Source organism: Monodelphis domestica, chromosome 4 (assembly GCF_027887165.1).
Source record: "Monodelphis domestica isolate mMonDom1 chromosome 4, mMonDom1.pri, whole genome shotgun sequence".
NCBI classification, from domain to species: domain Eukaryota; kingdom Metazoa; phylum Chordata; class Mammalia; order Didelphimorphia; family Didelphidae; genus Monodelphis; species Monodelphis domestica.
The window spans coordinates 431,896,375-431,916,594 of record NC_077230.1 but is presented as its reverse complement, the minus strand read 5'-3'; the positions used below and the strand labels follow the sequence as shown (position 1 = coordinate 431,916,594).

The 20,220-nt window shown below is 40.5% G+C and overlaps 1 protein-coding gene across 3 annotated transcripts in view; it reads right to left on the bottom strand.

The window, feature by feature from the left end:
* Window positions 1–9,508: 9,508 nt before the first annotated feature.
* The window catches only part of LOC100617677 (zinc finger protein 665-like), a 30,284-nt gene continuing 19,572 nt past the window's right edge, over window positions 9,509–20,220 (bottom strand). For all 3 annotated transcript variants that reach the window (XM_007492425.3, XM_007492426.3, XM_056825512.1), the window contains one exon: window positions 9,509–18,450. In XM_007492425.3, the coding sequence (XP_007492487.2) occupies window positions 15,839–18,450 (2,612 nt within the window). In that variant the 3' untranslated portion in view covers window positions 9,509–15,838. The remainder of the gene's footprint in view (window positions 18,451–20,220) is intronic.

Here is a 20,220-nt window from a genome sequence, read left to right as displayed (position 1 = left end):
TTCTTCATGTATTACAACCACAAAGAAGACCACGACGTAGACGATGTATGACTTGTATTGCATCAGGCATGGCAGCCTGAGTTTCTGCTTTGGCTTCGACTATAAAAGGTTCTGTGTCTTCGGCACAATAAGCTTCTAACTTACATACTCTTGAGCATGACGACAGTTATTGGGCAGCCTTGGCGGCTACTGTAACCTCAACTTTAGAAAGACAAAAAGAAACTGATACGAGTTGTTACAAAAGTATGATGATGTTGCAGAAAAATATGATTGATCTAATGAATGAAGGAGAATATTTGTCATTGATAACACGCATGAAAAGTGATTATAGACATACTGCATTTTGCTTGCTACCCATAACAGTAAATAATGACACAAAAACATTGGAAAAAATTAAATTACGACAGGGATTATGGGACCATGAAAACATCCCCAAAGATATTAACAATCTCAGTATATTAATTCAGAATATTGATTCATCCTTACAGGAGGACCTTGAACCACAGCATATTGCAGATTCTTTGTATAATTGGATTGTTTTCCTCCTTATTTCATGATGTTACTCTTCTTGGAGTTGGTGCGCTTGTGATTTTGTTTATCTGCTTATGCTTGCCTTGTTTACTAAAAGCTTTAATGACTACTTTTTCTGTATTGCAAAAATGTATTCATCGGACCCTGTACCAAAGGGAACTGGATGGCATAAACAAAAAGGGGGAATTGCAGTGAACCTTCCATGACCTCATGGAATAGAGTTCCTCTTCCCAGGTGTTTGTGACATGCCATTCCTGCTGAGTATACCAAGACATAGACGTCTCAATTCAAGGCTGCATGAACAGTTCCAAGAAACCCTGAGAACTGGTTAACTCCTCTGTTCACATGCTGGGGAGGATAGATTGTTACTCTCAGGAAAAGCTTTAAATCTTGTGTGCTGCATACAATAAACGTTCATTATCCTTACTTTGATAATGTTCCAGTCATTCCTTCTTGGGACTCTAGCTCCCCTGTAAATCTTGAAATCTCTCAGACTTGTGAATGTTAAAAATTTCCCCATCAGGGAATTCTTAATTGGAACAAATTCCCTACTGAGAAACATTCTCCATTTTGATGTGAGAACTCGCCAGGATCAGAAATGGGAGGACCTCTACTCCACCCTTACTTAAGACTGCTTTAGGGGAGAAAACTCATTGCTAAACAAAGAAAGTACTTGGATCCATGCTTATGGTGGGGAAAGGAGTTCTTTGAGCCAGGCTGTTTTTAGAATTGATACAATGAGATGCTAGGTACCTAAAAGGGTCGGGCAAGTTTTGTCTTAATGAGATTAGTTGACTCAGCTGTGTTTTCACTGGTTCAGACTTACTGGGGAGATTTGTTGACTTAGCAGGAATTCAGATGGGCAGTCCTTTGGAAAGTGTCTACAGTGATTGGTAGATGTAGGGACTTAGGGAAGGTGACATGGGAGAAAAAACCCTATATAAGAAAAAGCAGAATCTCTTGAAGATATATCCTTTTGGGGATTCCTTTTGGAGATATCCTTTTAGAGGAATTCCTTTTGGAGGATCTCTGATGAGGATTTCTTGGGAAGAATCTCTTGAGAGAGGCTCTGGAGAAGGGAAGCTCTTGGAGGACAATCTCTAAGGAGGTCTCACTGGAGCTCCTCTGAGGGGACTCTGTCCCTCTGGAGGCTCTGGAGAGAGGCCCTTTGGAACAGTCTCTGGCTGGAAGGCTCTCTGGTGAAGTCAGCTGAGATGGAGCTGGCCTGGTGTTATTAGAATCCTTGTTTAGGCAGACCTTATGGTGAGTGTTAAAAGACTGACTGACTGATTCTCTCTCTTAAGACTCAGGTCTAGGCCATATTGACTTGAGGCCCTTCATAATTATTCCTTTCCTACTCTTTCTCTCTTTCTCTAATTCCTCATTATATTATTAATTAAAAATCTCTATAAAACCCAGTTGACTTGGGTATTTGAATAATTGGGAATATTTCCCTGGCGACCACCTTATATTTGATTTAAAACCAAGACACTGTAGTGAAACATTTTCTGCGGTCAAATTTACTCACCCTCTCTTATATCTATCACAATTTATATCTTCCACCATTTTAACTCACTACAGTTTAAGACATCAACCATTTTAAATTGTGATAATTAAAATGTTTTGGGAGCAAGGGAAATATATAACAATTATGACCGCTGAAATATGTTTTCTACTGTGTCTTGGGTTTATAAAAATATAAGATGGTCGCCAGGGAACATATTCCCAATTTATGAATATGCCCAAGGCAACTGGGTTTTATAGAGAAATTAATTTATAATACACTGATTAATCAATAGAAAAAGAGAAAGTAAGAAAGGAATAAGAATGAATAAATCAGTCAGTTGGTTTTATCACTCACCAAGATCTCTCTAGGTAAGGCTTCTCATGCCAACCTCAGGCTCCACCTTCAAGAGAGCCTCCTTTCAAGAAATGTTTCCAGAGAATTCTCCTCCTTCAGAGCCAGCCTTCTCTCCTGGTCCTCCCACAGAGCAACCTCCTCAGTCCTCCTTCAGAGCCACCTCGCTCAGAGCAAAACCTCCTCCTCCTTCCCCTCAGACCCCGCTATCTTTAAGCAACCATCTAAGTTCCCTCCCCTCAGTTCTCACATCTACCAATCACTGTCCATGTCTTCCCTGTGCCAATGGTGGCTCTAGCTTAACCCAGGACTACCCAGAGGTCTGCCCCTTTGCACATGTCTGTTGAAGGTCATATTCTCAAATAATTAAATTTTGATCTATGCTGTAGCCCTTCCTAAATTCTGTTAGAACTGAGTAGGGTGGAGATTGTAGTTTCCAAGACCTGGTTCTGTCATTCCAAGTATCTCTATTGTATCAATTCTAAACTCAATCATGACTCAAAGAACTTCCTGTTCTATGCTTAAGCATAGGTCAAAGCCCTTTCCATTGTTTAGCAAAAGGTTTCCGTCCTAAAGTAGTCTTAGGTAGGGAGGAGAAGGACCCTCCCACACCTAGGGTTTCACATTCCAATAGAGTTTCTTACTATCAGTAGGAAATTTTTCCCAAGTATGAAATTTTCCAATGGTGAAATTTCCAACATTCACAAGTCTAAGAAATTTCAAGGTTTACAATCACCCCTGATGATCATTGGGAGACTAGTCTCCCCATTGATCATTTAACATAATCATTTTGTAGTTCTAAATGCACTTCTAACTATAGATATACACAATATTCAATTTTCTAAGAGAAATTAGAATAGTGAGAGAGGAAATAGAAAAGAAAAGAAAGCAAAACCAATGTTTTGCTAGGCGCATTGACAGAAAGCCAAATTAGGGGCAGTCCCTTTTGGCATAAATGTGTACAATTACAATAAATGTTCACTCAAAAGTTCAGTCCAATCAATCATATCCAAAGTTCATTCTTGATCTTCTTGATGAAGTGTAGGTTTTCAGCATCTTTCTGCAACAGTTCATTCTTTGGATATAAAAGTTTCAAGCTTCTTTCTTGAAGATCTTTTCTTGAACAGAATCAAAATCTTTGATTTTTTTTTATAACAGTAAAATCTTAAACAAAATTCAAAATTCTTGGATTTTTATAAAAATACAATCTCAAACAAAAAAAATTCAAAAATAAAAAAAAATTCTTAGATTTAAAATTAAAATACAATCCCCCCTGAAGTAAGTATTAAAAAATATCAAGTTTAGCTCAGAATGCAATGTTCAGTTATGGGGTTGTATGTGTCAATTATCAAAAGAATAGAAAAATAATCAAAAACATAAGAAAAATTCAAAATAGGCCTTGTATAGGTCCAGTTTAAAGTAATTTCTATCCCGCAAGTATGTAGGACAGAATGCAGTAATATTTCACTTAGCCATTTGTATCCAAGACTACAGGAAGTTGCCATAATATAAGAAGAAAAGAATTAGAATTCTATTTTGATGGGGAAATGTCATTTCTCGTCTGATTTTTTTTTCCTCAGGGATATAGGGAGCCAGCATGATAGTCAAGCTTTGTACTTGTTTGAGAACCCCACATCCCCTCAGGCTGGCAGAGCTGGGTGTGGACTGCCCCGCTGAGGCTCCTCCTGAGGACCTGGGCCTCAGCCTGGCCTCCTATCCAGTCCATTCCCCAGGATTTCCATGGGTGGTGTCCCTGCGGGGAGTGCGGAAAACAAGGAGCCCTGTGGCCAGAGGACACAGTCCCTTCCCTGGGCTCCAATGGTCCCACACAGCCATGCCAGCTGGGGCCCAGGAGGCTTGATGAATACCTGGGGAGGAAGGCAGGGTTGGGGCCCAGACCCTGGGTGCTGAGCTATGGCCTTACTGAGGCCACTTTCCTGGAGGAGAAGGGACCCAAGGGTGCCTGCCTCTGAGGATGCCAAGGTTATGTTCCCCAAGAGAGCCCCAGAGAGGCTATAGGACAGCCTCCTCCCATGAGGGCAGGCCCTGAGATCCTGCAGTACCAGCTGGACCACCCGCACCTTGTGGGGGCACCAGGGGCAGCCTGAGCCTCAGGGATCCGCCACCCAAGGGAGTGCAACGGGGATCTCAGAGGGGGAGGAGGGAAGTGGAAGGATAAGAGAAGAAGCACTGATGGGGCCCAGGACCCACTCAGGCCTGGCAACAGGCCCCAAGGGGCTCAGGGTCAGTCAGCACAAGGCACTCTGCCCTGGGCCCCAAGAGATCTGGGCCTCCCAGCCTGGGAAGCCCCTGGCCCTGGGCCCCGAGGAACTCAGCCTTTCCAGACTGGCGTTTCCCCAGAAGAACCCAAGAACAGAGTGAAGACAAAAGTATGGAAACTGCTAGTCCTCCTCCTACCTTGTGCAATATGTCCCAGGGTTCTTGGGACGGCTCAGCTCTTCAGGATAGTACTGAAGCCTTACCCAGGAGACTTACTGGTTTTCTGAAGATGGACGCCCAACTAAAGCTTCCTCAGAGGGGAGAGAGAAGCTTTAAGGTAGGACAATAGAGAAAGGATAGAAGTTTTAGATACCACGAGGGGGATGACGGAGTCAAAGTAGAGATATGAGGTGGTAGGAATGAGTCTTTATTAATTATCAATGAGCCACAGCCAAGCTCTGATCAAAAGACCATTCCAAAGGCTTATACCAGTCCAGAGATCCAGATTCAATACCACACAGGTCGGAGAGATGATAGAGAAAGATTAGAGATGGAGCCTGGCCAAAGGCTCCAGCAAGGACAGCCATCATGCGAGCTGGAAGGGAGGAAGAGCAGAAGAGAGAAAGGAGGAGCTGGCTGAGGCATATTTAATCTCTTTGATATGCAAATATACACAGTACACAGGGATGATCATCATTGGTTAATGACAAGGTATAGGTGTGGTTTCTCTCAACCAGGTGAGCGCAAAGAAACCTGTGTTCCCGCCTAACCTGGGGGAAGCTGGGGTCAAGGGACAGAGGCTTTCCCAGCCACGTGCAATACTGAGCATGCTCAAGACTGAGCATGCTCTCTTCTAAGGCAATCTGTACATACCGACTGTTCCCCTTGCCCATAGCTAGGGGTGGACTGCTACACCAACTCTGCCACCTTTTTTGGAAAACAAATGGAAAAGGAGTCCCTGCTACTTTAATGATGTAGCAAAAGGAATGGACGAAGCCTAGCCTTCCTTCCAAGCCCCAGACAGTGGAGCGAAGGCTACCCCACCTGTGCCACTTGGCAGTTTGGGACGGGAACTGCACAGCACGGCCTGAGCATCCTCAAGCCTTGTTGACATGTTTCCTTGGCCTGTTGGGTAACTCTCAGTTTTTGTGAAAAAGAAAATTCCATTATTCCTCGCCATGGTTGAAGGCCTCGGTTGGACTTCAGATTTAGGCCAAAGCAAGTTGATTTCATGTAAATTGTTCTGAACTTCCTTTTGTTGGTTCCATGAATCCAATCAGTCAAGAGTTTCATAAACGTTTGAACACTTGAACTGGCCAAATTACAGACTTTTTATTGCTCTTGAAGTGTTTGCGTCGCTCTTTACTTACATTCATGGAAACTTGATCTGAGTGACAGAAGCATGTGTGCCAGTCTCGGCCTTTCTTAATGTAGAGTTTGAGAACTGTTTTCACCCGTGCTGAGGGCATGTGCCAAACTCCAAAGATGGGCGACCAATTAAGAATCTGAAGTGAATTATGTCAAGTTCTCCCTTTGGCAAAGTCTGTTTAACTAGTAATATAAGAAAAGTGAAATGACCACATGTGTCATGCTTTCAACATACATCGTACATTCCATTCACTTCTAACCAAAAAAAGTGCATCGCCCCTCAGTTCACAGTCTTTGCCTACTCCAAAGGCAGAGACCAACTTTATGGGTGGGTTGTGCCTCCATAGGTTTACTTGGAGAAGCTTGCCTTGATTTACACGTATGGTCATTATTCTACTGTAACAGATCCAAGACTGACACTTTTCAAGGAACAATTGGAGCTGTGTTAAGGGGGTTGAACACCCAAATGAGGGCAGTGTTGAGATGAACAGGAATGCTCACTAAGGGATCAAGATAGGGGAGGGATGTACAAGAATATTCATAGCTGCACTCTTTGTGGTGGCCAAAAACTGGAAAATGATGGGATGCCCTTCGACTGGGGAATGGCTGAACAAATTGTGGTATATGTTGGTGATGGAATACTATTGTGCTCAAAGGAATGATGAACTGGAGGGATTCCATGTGAACTGGGACGACCTCCAGAAACTGATGGAGAGTGAAAAGAGAACCAGGAGAACCTTATACACAGAGACTGATACACTGTGGCACAATCAAATGTAATGGACTTCTCTACTTGCAGCAATGCAGTGATCCAGGACAATTTTGAGGGACTTATGAGTAAGAACACTATCCGCATCCAGAGGAAGAACTGTGGGAGCAGAAATGCAGAAGAGAAACATTTGCTTAAACACTGGGTTCGATGGGGACAGGATTGGGAATGTAGACACTAAATGATCACCCCGGTGCAAATATCAATAATATGGAAATAGGTCTTGATCAATGACACGTGTAAAACCCAGAGGAACTGCACATTGGCTATGGGAGGGGGGAGGGGGGAGGAGAGGGAAAGAATATGAGTCAAGTAACCATGGGAAAAATCCTAAATTAAAAAAAAAAAGACAGGGAAGGGAGAGCGTGGCCAATGGATGAGTCATAGCCCAAGAGACCTGAAGGGTTAGAGGTTATAGCCAGGACTGGACCAAAAGTCTTAGAGGGAGAGGTAGAAGGACGAGATTGTGAGCAGATGAGGGAAGGGGTGGATCTCTGAATGAACATGGAAATGGAACAAACACACTTAAATGATGGCAGGGAATGACTGTCCCTCTAGATAATTAAACTGTAGGCCGTGAGAACTGAGATCAAATTGGGAGTGTTAAAAATAACTTCTTAGGGAACTGATATAATGCAAAACAAGCAATTAGACTAAATCAGTGGTCATGTGACCCCTAGATTAGTCCCAGAGCCTGAGTATGATTCTAGTGCAGGCTCCATACTAAACAAAAAGGGGGAACAAGCCTGTGGGTTTCCATCAGGACCAGAAAAGATCGAGCGATTTTGACTAATTTTACCAGGGATTTAAGTGGTTGTTCACTTCACTCCTGGACATAATGGGGGCAACTGGGAGTGTCTATGAAATGTCCACAGAAAATTATATTAGATTGGATTAGAACCTGTATCTATCATGGTTTGTTTTGTTTTGTTTTTTAACCCTCACCTTCTGTCTTGGAATTAATACTGTGTATTGGTTCCAAGGCAGAAGAGTGGTCCGGGCTAGGCAATGGGGGTCAAGTGGCTTTCCCAGGGTCACACAGCTGGGAAGTGTCTGAGGCCAGATTTGAACCTAGGACCTCCTGGCTCTAGGCCTGGTTCTCAATCCACTGAGCTACCCAGCTGCCCCCCCCCACCCCCAAGTTATATTTTTCAAAGGGAATGTTGACATCCTTCTAAAAAGGTGGAACTTTGTAGTTTCTAGAGGCTGGCATAGCAAAGGCTTTTCATTCTCCTTAGTATAGAAAAAAGCTAGGGCGTTTGTGGCCCCAGGGTTTACAAAAGGAGTCCCTATAACAGAAAAGGGGAATTTAACTTGTTTTCTACCTTAACTATTCTTCACCCTACAAAGCAGATTTCCTACTTTATATATTTTTCTAGATCTAAATGATGAGCTTCATTGATTCTATGAGGAATTAAATACTAAAATATTGATTCATGTTCATTTAACTCAGCCATTGTGCATGCGATCAGCTGGGACTAGCTCTAGCCAGTAGAAATCACCAAATGACCAATATAGATGAGTCCTAAAACTCATGACTTTCAGAGGTTACAGCTTTGTGGAGAACATCATCTTGTATGTTGTTCATAATGAGGGTTTAGCCTTTTCTGGAAGTGGCCAATTGAGAAAGCCTGAGGTCATGTCATGAGCCTGTCGCTCTCAGTCTCATTGTAATCTGCTGATGCAATTTTGGGGGAAATGGGGTCCACATCAGGAATATGAAACAACTTGTTTTCATGGCAACTTGGATGGCCTGGCTTCCAGGAATAGGAAGCTTAACTCAGTTTTTACTCTATCATATGGGCTTGTGAGAGGGGTCCACCATCTTGTCGGCACATCTTCCTCAGAATTTTCCATTGAAAAGTTGGCAAAGAAGCTGGTTACCAGGAAGTCACACTTGCTTTTATGCTCAGCATCTCCCACCATACACAAGCTAGAAGAGCTAAAGGAGAAACTTCTCTATGCAGCAGAAGAGCTGGAGGGATTTGGACCAGAATGAGAGTGGTTGCTTGTCCAAGAGGAGCTCTTGCATTTAAACTCAGCCAAGTCAGATTGCCCAGATGTCTCTATAAGCTGTTGAGGTCCCACCAATGATCCTTCTAGAACCCTGAGAGTAAATGATCTACATTCTTCCACAAAAATATACAAGATACCTCAGCCTTTTCTACTTTGTGTGTGTGATTTTTAGATTTTTTCCATTTTGCTTAGTCTAGCCCCCAGCAATGTATACGCCCACACTACACTGGCATGTGCTAGCAAGTGACAAATCAGAAACAACTGACTGTCCCCTGGGTTGTCCTAAGCCAAGCTTGAGCCATCATTGGCACATGTGAGAGGCAGGAAGTGATGTAGAGAACAGCTTTTGGAGTTCTCGTCACTTCCTGTGAGGAGGCCTGGGCGCTAGTTGACCCTGGAACTTGATCCTGGAGGAGCTCCCTCAGACTGCTTCCTTGAGATGGTCATGTGGTGAGTGATAAGACTGACTCCCCTTTCTGGGGAGGCCCCCTTGGCCAAGGCCTTAAACTCCTTCCTGGCTCAGCCTGAGTTGGAACAGTTTAAACTAACTCTTTTTTCTCTCTCTCTCTCTGAATTTCTTCATCCTATTGTAAGTAAATCACCATAAAATTCCATTCTGACTTGAGTACTTCATTGGGATTTAAGAAATCAAATCCCTGGCGACCAATTAAAAATTATATTCAGTCTCAACCCTAAATTTAACCTTTATAATTGCCCCTTTGAGATGACTGACAAGTAAGACACGATTTTGAAGCAGATGAGAGGGCTTTATTGGGAACATGGATGTACATAAACATACAGACCAGTGGCACTAGTTTTATACAACTCTAAGCATATGAAATGTTGCAGCCATTGAAAAAGACTCAGATTTACTTTACCTTGCCTATATTAGCCAGAACAAAAATATGGAACCTGCTCCTTGTCCTACCTTATGCAATATGCCCTGGGATTGTTGGAACTGCATGGTTCTTCAGGATGATAATAAAGTACAGAGAAAAATGGTTTTTCTGAAGACATGCCCAATTCTGTCAACTTATTTTTATTATTTCTGTTTTCTTAATTTTATTCCAGTAACAAATCTGCATGTAAGTTTTCCAAGGTTACGTGATTCATATTGTTCCCCTCCCTTCTTTCCTCCCCAGTCCCAGAGTTGACAAGCAATTCCACTAGGTTATACATGTATTATCACTCAAAACCACTTTCCATATTGTTCATTTTTGTAAGTCTTTTCAAACCCAAACCCCAATCATATACCCAAATAAACAAGTGACAAATCATGTTTTCTTCTGCATTTATACTCCAACAGTTTTATCTCAAGATGTGGATAGCATTCTTTTCATAAGTCTTCCATAATTGTCCTACATCACTGCATTGCTGTTAGAAGCAAAGGCTATTTCATTTGATCATCCCATAATGTTTCAGTTACTATGTATAATATTCTTCTGGTTCTACTTATTTCAAGGTGCATCCTTTCATATAGCACAATAGTATTCCATCGCCATCATATGCCATAATTTGATCAGCAATCCTCGATTGAGGGACATCTCAGTTTCCAATTTTTTGCCACCACAAAAAGTGTAGCGGCCAACTTATTTGTAAAAGAAGTATAATAGTAGAAGTTAACCTTTCTCTGCTACTTTAGGAATGAATGGAACCTTTTCTTCCATCCAAGTCCCTGACAATGAAGCAAATGCTTTACAACCAGTGCCATGTAGCAGTTTGTTATAGGAACTGAATAAAACTCCTTGAGCAGCATAAAGGTTTGTTTATATATTACCTTGGCATTTTAGGTAATTCTCAATTTTTAGAAATTCCATTATTCCTCCAGGCTTTTGGTTTTGTTTCCTTTCAGTCTAAGATTATACTTCAAATCATTTCATTGGATATTTAGAAATACGTGAAAAGTATTTGTGAATTTTGTTTTGTTGGTTTCAATTTTGGTTATAAAAATCCAAATCATTTGACTATTACATAAACTTCTGAACACCTAAACTTGTGAAATGATTGATTTTCTATTACTTTTCAATATTTTCATCCCTCTTTAAGTTCATGTAAAACTTGATCTGAATTAAATAAGCATATATGAAAATCTAGTCCTTTTTAATGTCGTTATTTTCTGTCTGAAATGAGTATTTCAGCGTTATAAAAATATAAGATCAGTCATGTAGTGTGATAGGGATGCGATTAGGGTTTTGATCCTAAAAGTTCACTCTACTGCAAATATGAATAACATGGGAATAGATTTTGAACAATGATACATGTATAACTCAGTGGATCAGGTTGTTGGCTTTGGGAAGGGGGAGGAGAAAGTGGGAGGAGGATCATGAATCATGTAACCATGGAAAAATATTCTAAAAAAAAAAACCATATAGATTGATGCATTAAAAAAAGAGATGAATATTTCAGAATTGTTTTTACTAGTACTGAGGACATTTGCTGAATTCCAAAGATGTGTAACCAATTATGAATCTGATATGAATTATGTTAAGTGCTACCTATGGCAAATTATGCTTCATTATTAATATCATAAAATTAAAATGACCAATTGTATCATGTTTTCAATATACACTGTAAATTCCATTAGCTTCTACCCCGAAAAAGTGTATCACAGTCCCAGTTGAGGGTCTTTTGGCTACTCCAAAAGCAGAGACCTGTTATTGGTGGATTGTATCCCCATAACTTTCCTTGGTGAAGCCTCCCTCAGTTTACCCATATGGTCATAAATTCTATTGTAACAGATTCCAACACTGAAACTTTTCAAGGAACAACTGGAGCTGTGTTAAGGGGGCCAAGCACCCAAATGAGGGCAGGGTAGAGATGAATAGGATCATGCACTAAGGAGCCAAGACAGGGAGGGGAGAATGTGGCTAGTGGAGGAATAAAAGCCTAGGAGAGCAAAGGGCATAGAGGTTATAGCCAGGATGGGTTAGAAGTGTTAGACAGAGGTGGAAATAATGACACTGCGAATAGATGAGGCGAGTGTTGGCTATTTGAATAAACGTGGAAATGGAAGAAAGAAATGTAAAGGATGGCAGGGAATGACCATCCCTCCAGATAACTAAACTGGAATGTATTCCCCGAGAACTGAGATGGGCCTGGGAGTACTAAACACAACTTCTGAGGACACTGACTTAATGCAAAACTAGCAACTTAACTAAATCAGTGGGCAGGCGACTCCCCAGAATAGTCCCAGAGCCCGAGTGGAATTCTAGAGCAGGCTCCATACTAAGCTGTGTCCATAGCAAACTGTAATGCTGGACTAGGCAAGATCCTGTGCCTATCATTTCATGTTTTAGAAAGGGAGTTCTGACATCTTCCTAAGAAGATGGAATTTTAGGATTCCCAGAGGCTGGCATAGCAAAGGATTTCCATTCTCCTTAGTAAAGAGAAAAGCAAGAGTTGTTGTGGCCCCAGGGGCTATGAAGGGAGCCCCCCCCCATCAGAAAAGGATAATTAAACTTGTGTTTTCTACCTAAACTATTCTTACAGCAGATTTCCTAATTTATATTAATAGATCTAAGTGAGAAGCCACATTGATTCTATGAAGGATTAAATACTACAATATCCATGTTGATTTAACTCAGCCTTCACACATGCTATTAGCTGAGACTGGCTATCACCAAGAGAAAACACCAATGACCAGTACTGGCGAGTCCTAAAACTTATCAGTTTCAGGGTCACAGCTTTGGGGAGAACATCATCTTGTATGTTGTTAATGAGGATTGAGGGGAAGAGAAGTCCCAGAATATTGCCTATAGTTGGAGCAAGCAGTTGCCTCCCACTCTCAGGAGCCCTCTGAATCTTCAAGACTTTGGTCATCTGGTGAATGTTTAGGAACCTGCTATCTGTTTAGGGTCTCAGCTGGATGTAAGTTCTACTGGGTCAGGCCATGTAAGACCTTTCTACCATGTTGAAGCTACTCTTCAATCTTGCAAGCCTGAAAAAAACCTTTCTCTTGCCCCAAGAACCCCTGCAAACCAATTTTTCTTCACCTTCACTTCTTATCTTCTGGTCAAAAATAGTTGCCCTCATTTTCTCCCCCACGTATCAAACTAGCACATAGTCAATGCTTATTGGCCAATATCTTCAGCCCCTATTTGGGAGCTTAGACAACGAAGTCTTGGGGCTGCCTAGCTCCTCCTTCTCTAGCCTGTGCTCCCTTGGTTCAGCAACCCTACCCAAGGCATCCCATCCAGATGCCTGCCTTGATTGTGGGATGAGATCCAAGGGCATAGGATAGCAGAACAGCATAGGATACTTAGTGCTTCTGGAACCATTAGAGGTGACTAAGACTCTCTTATTTTTCATAGAAGAAATAGAGGCTGAGAAAAGGCAGGCAATTTGTCCAAAACTCTAAAATGGAAGAAATGTGTCTGTAAGTGGCCTCTGACTTCCAGCTTAGGACTTTGGGTAAACTCTCCTCCCCTCTTTTTGGGGACTAGTCTAATACTTCTGAGTATCTTGTTATCTAAACCAGTGTTTCTTCCACTATTCCAAACCCATTGATGAGGAGACTGACGTTCAGCAAAGTAATTACTTTCATAGGCTATTCCTTAGATAATCAGTGCATAATTTTGAGATATACTTGAAAATAAATTTTGGTTTCATGGGGAAATGTGGGACATGTTCTGAAGTCTCTTCTAGCGTAGCATTAATGTCTGTGTCTATGATTTTATGAAGATCAGTGCTGAGTGGCACTGATCTTTCTAGTCCCTCTTCCCATCTTCCTCCTCCTCCTTCCACCCCCTGGACTAGACAGCAATCCTGAGACTCCGTCACTATCCAAAGAGCTCTTTTCTTCCCCCATGAGCAGGACTTCGTGAAACAAACACACTCTTAATTCTCCTGATTGAAATAAGGGGAAGAGTAATAGACTCCATATTGCAAGAAAGGACCTAAATGAAATGCTTTGCCCATGTAAAGGATGTGGTGCTGGCTGGAACAGTCCCCATGGTCATTTGGGTGTGTCCTGGTAACACTATACCAGTCATTGTACCAGAATGTGGATAAAGGGCATGGCCAGATTCACCTGCTGGTGAATGAATCCACTATTCAAAGCCTTAAGAGCTCACTTTGACAAATTGACAAACAAGTGATCACAAAACCACTTGATCTGCATTGTATGCAAACCACTCAACCTTTCATCAGAACCTCAGTTCTCTCTCCTCAAAAATGTGAAGGTTGAACAAGATACTCTTTTAAAAATCCCTCCTTGATACTTAATTTTTGGATCCAGAGATTATCATATTAGCTTGTGTGCCACAGGGAATGGAAATGAAGATATCACCACTCCATATTATAGTTTCCATCCTTCCTGGGGGCTGCTTTGCAATCCCCTGGATTCCACCTGTGACTGTGTCAGACATCGTGGATTTGATGGCTCCCAGCAGGTGTGTCCTGGTAAAACTGCACCAGTCATTGTACCAGAATGTGGAGAAAAGGCAAGGCCAGATTCACCTGCTGGTAAATGAATCCACTGTTCAAAGCCTTAAGAGCTCACTCTGACAACTTGGATATTCCTGGTGGGTGTCTAATAATGATCCCCAAATCGCTTAATCTGCATCATACGCAAATCACTCAACCATTCAACAGAACCTGTTGTCTCTCCTCTATATTCTGAAGGTTGAACAAGACACTCTCTAAAAGTCCCTTCTTAATATTAAATTTTTGAATCTAGGGATTATCATATTAGTCTGTGAGTGACAGGAAATGGAAATGGAGATACACCATTCCATATTATAGTCTAGTGATAAGAAAGTCCCATCTACGCTGACAGATGGACTGTATTGAGGGAGAGCAAATTTCAAAGGGTTCAGATAAAGGCTAACTACAATTCCATGGACAAATATTCTACGGGGAAAAATCAGTCCAAGAAGGATGGAAAATTCTCCAGAATAACCTGTGAAGATACAAAAGGGTAGGAACTATGTATTTTTACCTCCAGCAATTAGCACAAGGACTGGCAGATATTAGGGGGTTAACATAAATACTAGTTAGTTGTTACTTAGAAACAGTTTTCATGAGGAACAAAGGGATTTTTAAAAAATTTTAATGTTTTCCCCAGCTACTTGATTCACATTGTCTATCTCCCCTCTCCTGGAGTTGATAAACAATTCCACTGGGTTATACATATATTATTACTCAAAACCTATTTCCGTATTATTCATTTTTGCAATAAAATAATCTTTTAAAACCAAAACCCCAAATATATACCCAAATAAAGAAGTGATAACTCATGTTTTCTTCTGCACATCTACTCCAACAGTTCTTTCTCTAAATGTATATAGCATTCTTTCTATGAATCCTTCAGAATTGTCATGGATCATAGCATTGCTATTGGTAATAAAATTAATTACATTCGATCATTTCACAAGGTTTCAGTTATTGTGTATAATGTCCTCCTGGTTCTGCTTATTTCACTACGCATCAGTTCACTTAGGTCTTTCTATTTTGGTTTGTTTTTAAGCATTTTTTTTAACCCTTACTTTCTGTCTTAGAACCAATACTGGATATTTGTTCTAAGACAGAAGAACAGTAAGGGGTAGGCAATGAGAATTAGGTGACTTGCCCAGGGCCACACAGCTAGGAAGAATCTGAGGCCAGATTAGAACCTAGGACCTCCTGTGTTTAGGTCTGGATTTCAACCCACTGAGCCACCTAGGTTTTCCAGTTCTTAAAAAAACTCATCCAGTTTATCATTCCTTATGGCACAATAGTATTCCAGAACCACAGTATACCATAATTTGTTTAGCTATGTGCCAATCAAGGGACATCCTTATATTTTCCAATTTTTTGCCACCACAAAAAGTGCAGCTATATTTTTGTACAAACAGGTCGATTCTCATTTTTTTTTAATTGGAGAGATTTCAAATGGGTTGATGCATGGGAACTTACCAAGAGTCAAGTCATTTTTAAAAGTCACACTGGAGTGTAACAAATTTCTCTCCAATGGGGATTCCCTGATGGAATCTGAGATTGGATTTTTGTGTGAAACCCTTTCCATAATCATGATTTGATTTTTCTCCAGTGTGGATTCTTAGATGATGAATAAGATGTATAGATTCTGTAAAAGCCTTTCAAAACTGATTACATTCATAAGGCTTCTCTCCTGAATGAATTTTCTCATGATACCTAAGACTGGGGATACTTCTGAAAGCCTTTCCACACTGATTGCATTCATAAGGATTCTCTCCAGTGTGGATTCTCTGATGATTACTAAGATGGCAGCTCTTTCTAAAAGCCTTTCCACACTGATTACATTCATAAGGTTTCTCTCCTGTGTGAATTTTCTGATGTTGAGTAAGACTGGATCTGCTTCTGAAAGTCTTTCCACATAGATGACATTCATAAGGCTTCTCTCCAGTATGGATTCTCAGATGTACAGCAAAAACATGTTTCCATGTGAAAGTCTTTCCACATTGATTACACTCATAAGGCTTCTCTCCTGTATGAATTTTCTCATGACACCTAAGACTGGGGATGCTTTTGAAAGCCTTTCCACATTGATTACATTCATAAGGATTCTCTCCAGTATGGATTCTCTGATGTTGAATAAGATGTCTGGATTCTGTGAAAGCCTTTCCACATTGATTACATTCATAAGGCTTTTCTCCTGTATGAATTTTCTCATGATATTTAAGACTAGTGCTGCTTCTGAAAGCCTTTCCACATTGATTACATTCATAAGGTTTCTCTCCTGTATGAATTTTCTCGTGATACCTAAGACTGGGGATACTTCTGAAAGCCTTTCCACATTGATTACATTCATAAGGATTCTCTCCAGTGTGGATTCTCTGATGATGACTAAGAAGGTAGCGACTTCTAAAAGCTTTTCCACACTGATTACATCCATAAGGTTTCTCACCAGTGTGGATTCCCTGATGATTCCTAAGAATGGAGCTAATTCTGAAAGCCTTTCCACATTGATTACATTTATAAGGTTTCTCTCCTGTATGCATTTTCTCATGATACTTAAGACTACAACTGCTTTTAAAAGCCTTCCCACATTGATGACATTCATAAGGTTCTTCTCCAGTGTGGATTCTCTGATGGTTAATGAGACTGGATCTGCTTGTTAAAGTCTTTCCACATTGATTACACTCATAAAGTTTCCTTCCTGTGTGGATTCTCTGATGTCTAGCAAGATCTGAATTGGATCTGAAAGTCTTTCCACATTGATGACATTCATAAGGTTTCTCTCCAGTGTGGATTCTCTGATGTACAGCAAGATCATTCTTCTGTGTGAAACCCTTTCCACATTGATGACATTCATAAGGCTTCTCTCCTGTATGAATTTTCTCATGATACCTAAGACTTAGGATGCTTCTCAAAGCCTTCCCACATTGATTACATTCAAAAGGTTTCTCTTCAGTGTGGATTCTCTGATGTTTCCTAAGACTGAATCTGCTTCTGAAAGCCTTTCCACATTGATGACAATCATAAGGTTTTTCTCTAATGTGAATTCTCTGATGATCACTAAGATTTGAACTGCTTCTGAAAGTCTTTCCACATTGATTACATTCATATGGTTTCTCTCCAGTATGGCTTCTTTCATGATAAGTAAGACTAGTTTTTCGTGTAAAAGCCTTTCCACATTGATTACACTCATAGGGTTTCTCTCCAGTGTGGATTCTCTGATGTTTCTTAAGACTGGAGCTGATTCTGAAAGCCTTTCCACATTGATCACACTGATAAAGTTTCTCTCCAATATGGATTCTCTGATGAACACTAAGATTGGAGCTGCTTCTGAAAGTCTTTCCACATTGTTGACATTCATAAGGTTTCTCCCCTGTATGAATTTTCTCATGATACCTAAGACTTAGGATGCTTCTCAAAGTCTTTCCACATTGATAACATTCAAAAGGTTTTTCTCCAGTGTGGATTCTCTGATGTTTCTTAAGACTGGAGCTGATTTTAAAAGCCTTTCCACACTGATTACACTCATAAAGTTTCTCTCCATTGTGGGTTCTCTGATGGTCCATAAGATGTGACATGTAGCTAAAGGTCATTCCACATTCATTACATTTATAAGGATCATTACTAGTACATACCTCTGGATGTTTAAGAAGGTCTGACTTCCAATCAAATGGATTCCTACTCTGATTACATGCAGATGGTTTCTTTGCACTATGAAACTGAAGCTGATCAGTAAGAGATGAGGGATCAGAGTAGGTTGTTCCACACTCATTACATTCAGAAGCTTCTTTTTTGGTATGAAGTATCTGTAGATCAACGAGCTTTGGCTTTGGGGTCATCTTCCTGTTTTCATTATGTATACAAAGCATTCTTCCACTATGACTTTTCTGATGCTGAATGAGCTCTGAACTGGGTCTGAACACCATCTCATAGTGAGTACATTGATAGGCTTCTACTTGGGGAGGTTTCTCATGGGACTTAATTAGCTGCTCTACCTGTTCATTAGAAGATTCTCTATATTTACCATGCTGAGAGCAGTCCTTCCCTGGAGTCATTTTCTTACACTGAATCAGAAATGAATATTGCCTGACACTCTTTCCATCTTCATCAAATTCATAATAACTCTTTGGATATCTCTCTGCCTTGATATCAGAGTCACATTTTTCTCTCAAACTGAAGTCACAGGAAGCATGACCTATGGATTTTTCATGGTGAGATTCTTCTGCAAAAATGCTCAACTTTGTACCCATCTCCTTCACTTTAAACTTGATCTCTGCAATGAAAGGAAATAGAAATATATATATATACAGAGAGACATCCACAGGCCTATAAGTATAGCCTCCTCCCGTCACTGAACAGAAAGTAAACCCATGTATGATCTACCTCTGCAGTAACAAAAAGTCTTCACAATCAAATGGACAGAATAATCATTTGAAATGTATTTAGCTCACATCCAAAGGATGATTTAATCATCAAAGAGCTTCTCATCCAATCACAATAGATTCTCACAATACTTCTGTCACACAGGCAGACACAGTATCCTTATTATACTTCACAACTCGGACATGATGAGCTCTGAATGACTTGAGTGATATGATCAATATCCCTACAACTGAGACTAGAATTCAAACCCAGGGACTTCCTGGGCTCTATCCCCAGCACTAGATAGCCTTTCTTCATTGCATTCTCAATCCTTTCCTCAAGCACCTCTTTTTGATTCTGTCATGGAAAAGGCAATGTCTTATCTGTCTATACTTATCCATTTCACTGCACTATCAGATGGTCATTCTTTTTAAATCTACAATTTCATATACTAAGATTTACATTAACCTTTCAGTTGGTCTGTGGTCATTTTAAGGACTATATCCAAGTATTCTGATACTCTATTCAGATTCATGGATATTATCCTATTTGCCATTCCCACACTGAATATTCATATTATTTTCTTCTCCATTAAATCAATTAGTATAATGGAATTACCCCAGTGTTTACTCTTCATTTTATCTTTTTTTTCTCTGTAGCCATCTTGAACACTAAATCATGACTTCCAGTCTTGTTGCTAGTAATCACTGGAGACATCAGAGATTCTATTCTGACCCATCTGGTCTTGTAGGATGGCGATTCTTTATTTGTTTTGTTTTTTTTAATTGCATTTCTCTATCCCCCCCCAAAAAAAAACAAAAAACCTTCCAATAAACATAATAAAATAAATGATGCCTTTCCCATTTCCAAAATTAACATGTCTTCTACTATACCTCGAGTCCTTCTTCCTTCTATCACTAAATGGTCACTAACTTTCACTAGCAGTCCTTTAAAAATGCGTCCCATTTAGGGATTCGCAATGATGACAGAAGGTGTTTGAAGCAAAAAGTCCTTAATGGCACCTTACCCAATAAATAATTGCCCCCTTGTTATAAATGTGTTTTTCCTCTTGGACAATAAAGCCCTGTATATTTAAACATAATAGATTTCCTTCTCCAGTGAGTCTAAATTGTCCTGCTCCAGCATACAATGATTTGATGTTCATGCAATGATTACAGCAAGCTGACCACTTCTGAGCAAGAAGAACGTATTTTTAGTTTTTCCACCTGTAATCAGATGGTTTCTGGTTCTCAGCAAGGGTTGACATTCAAATGAAAATCAGCTCCCAACAGATGGTCACTCCAAGACATGTAGCCTCCTTTGCTTTCTCTGTGCTGTTATCAGATTAGCCCCTCATTCCAAAGTTACCTTGTCTTTGCATCCTATCAGTATTGTAATCAGCACACCAGTGTTACCATATTGGGGTTTCTACACTGGATGGCAAGGTCTTTGAAAATCATTATGACTGGGCATGTTCATTCCAAGCCACCTTGAAACCATCATGGACCATCGCAAATGTTCTATAAAAGCAGAAATGTGAGTGCCTCGAATGGCAGAGCTAAGGCACTTTTCTAATTTCTACTTCTCTTCTGCTTATGCAGCTATTCTCTTATCAGGCAGATTTTCAAAGGAATTACTCAGCATCATGGGTCAGACATTCATTAGTTTCTCGGGCTTGTGC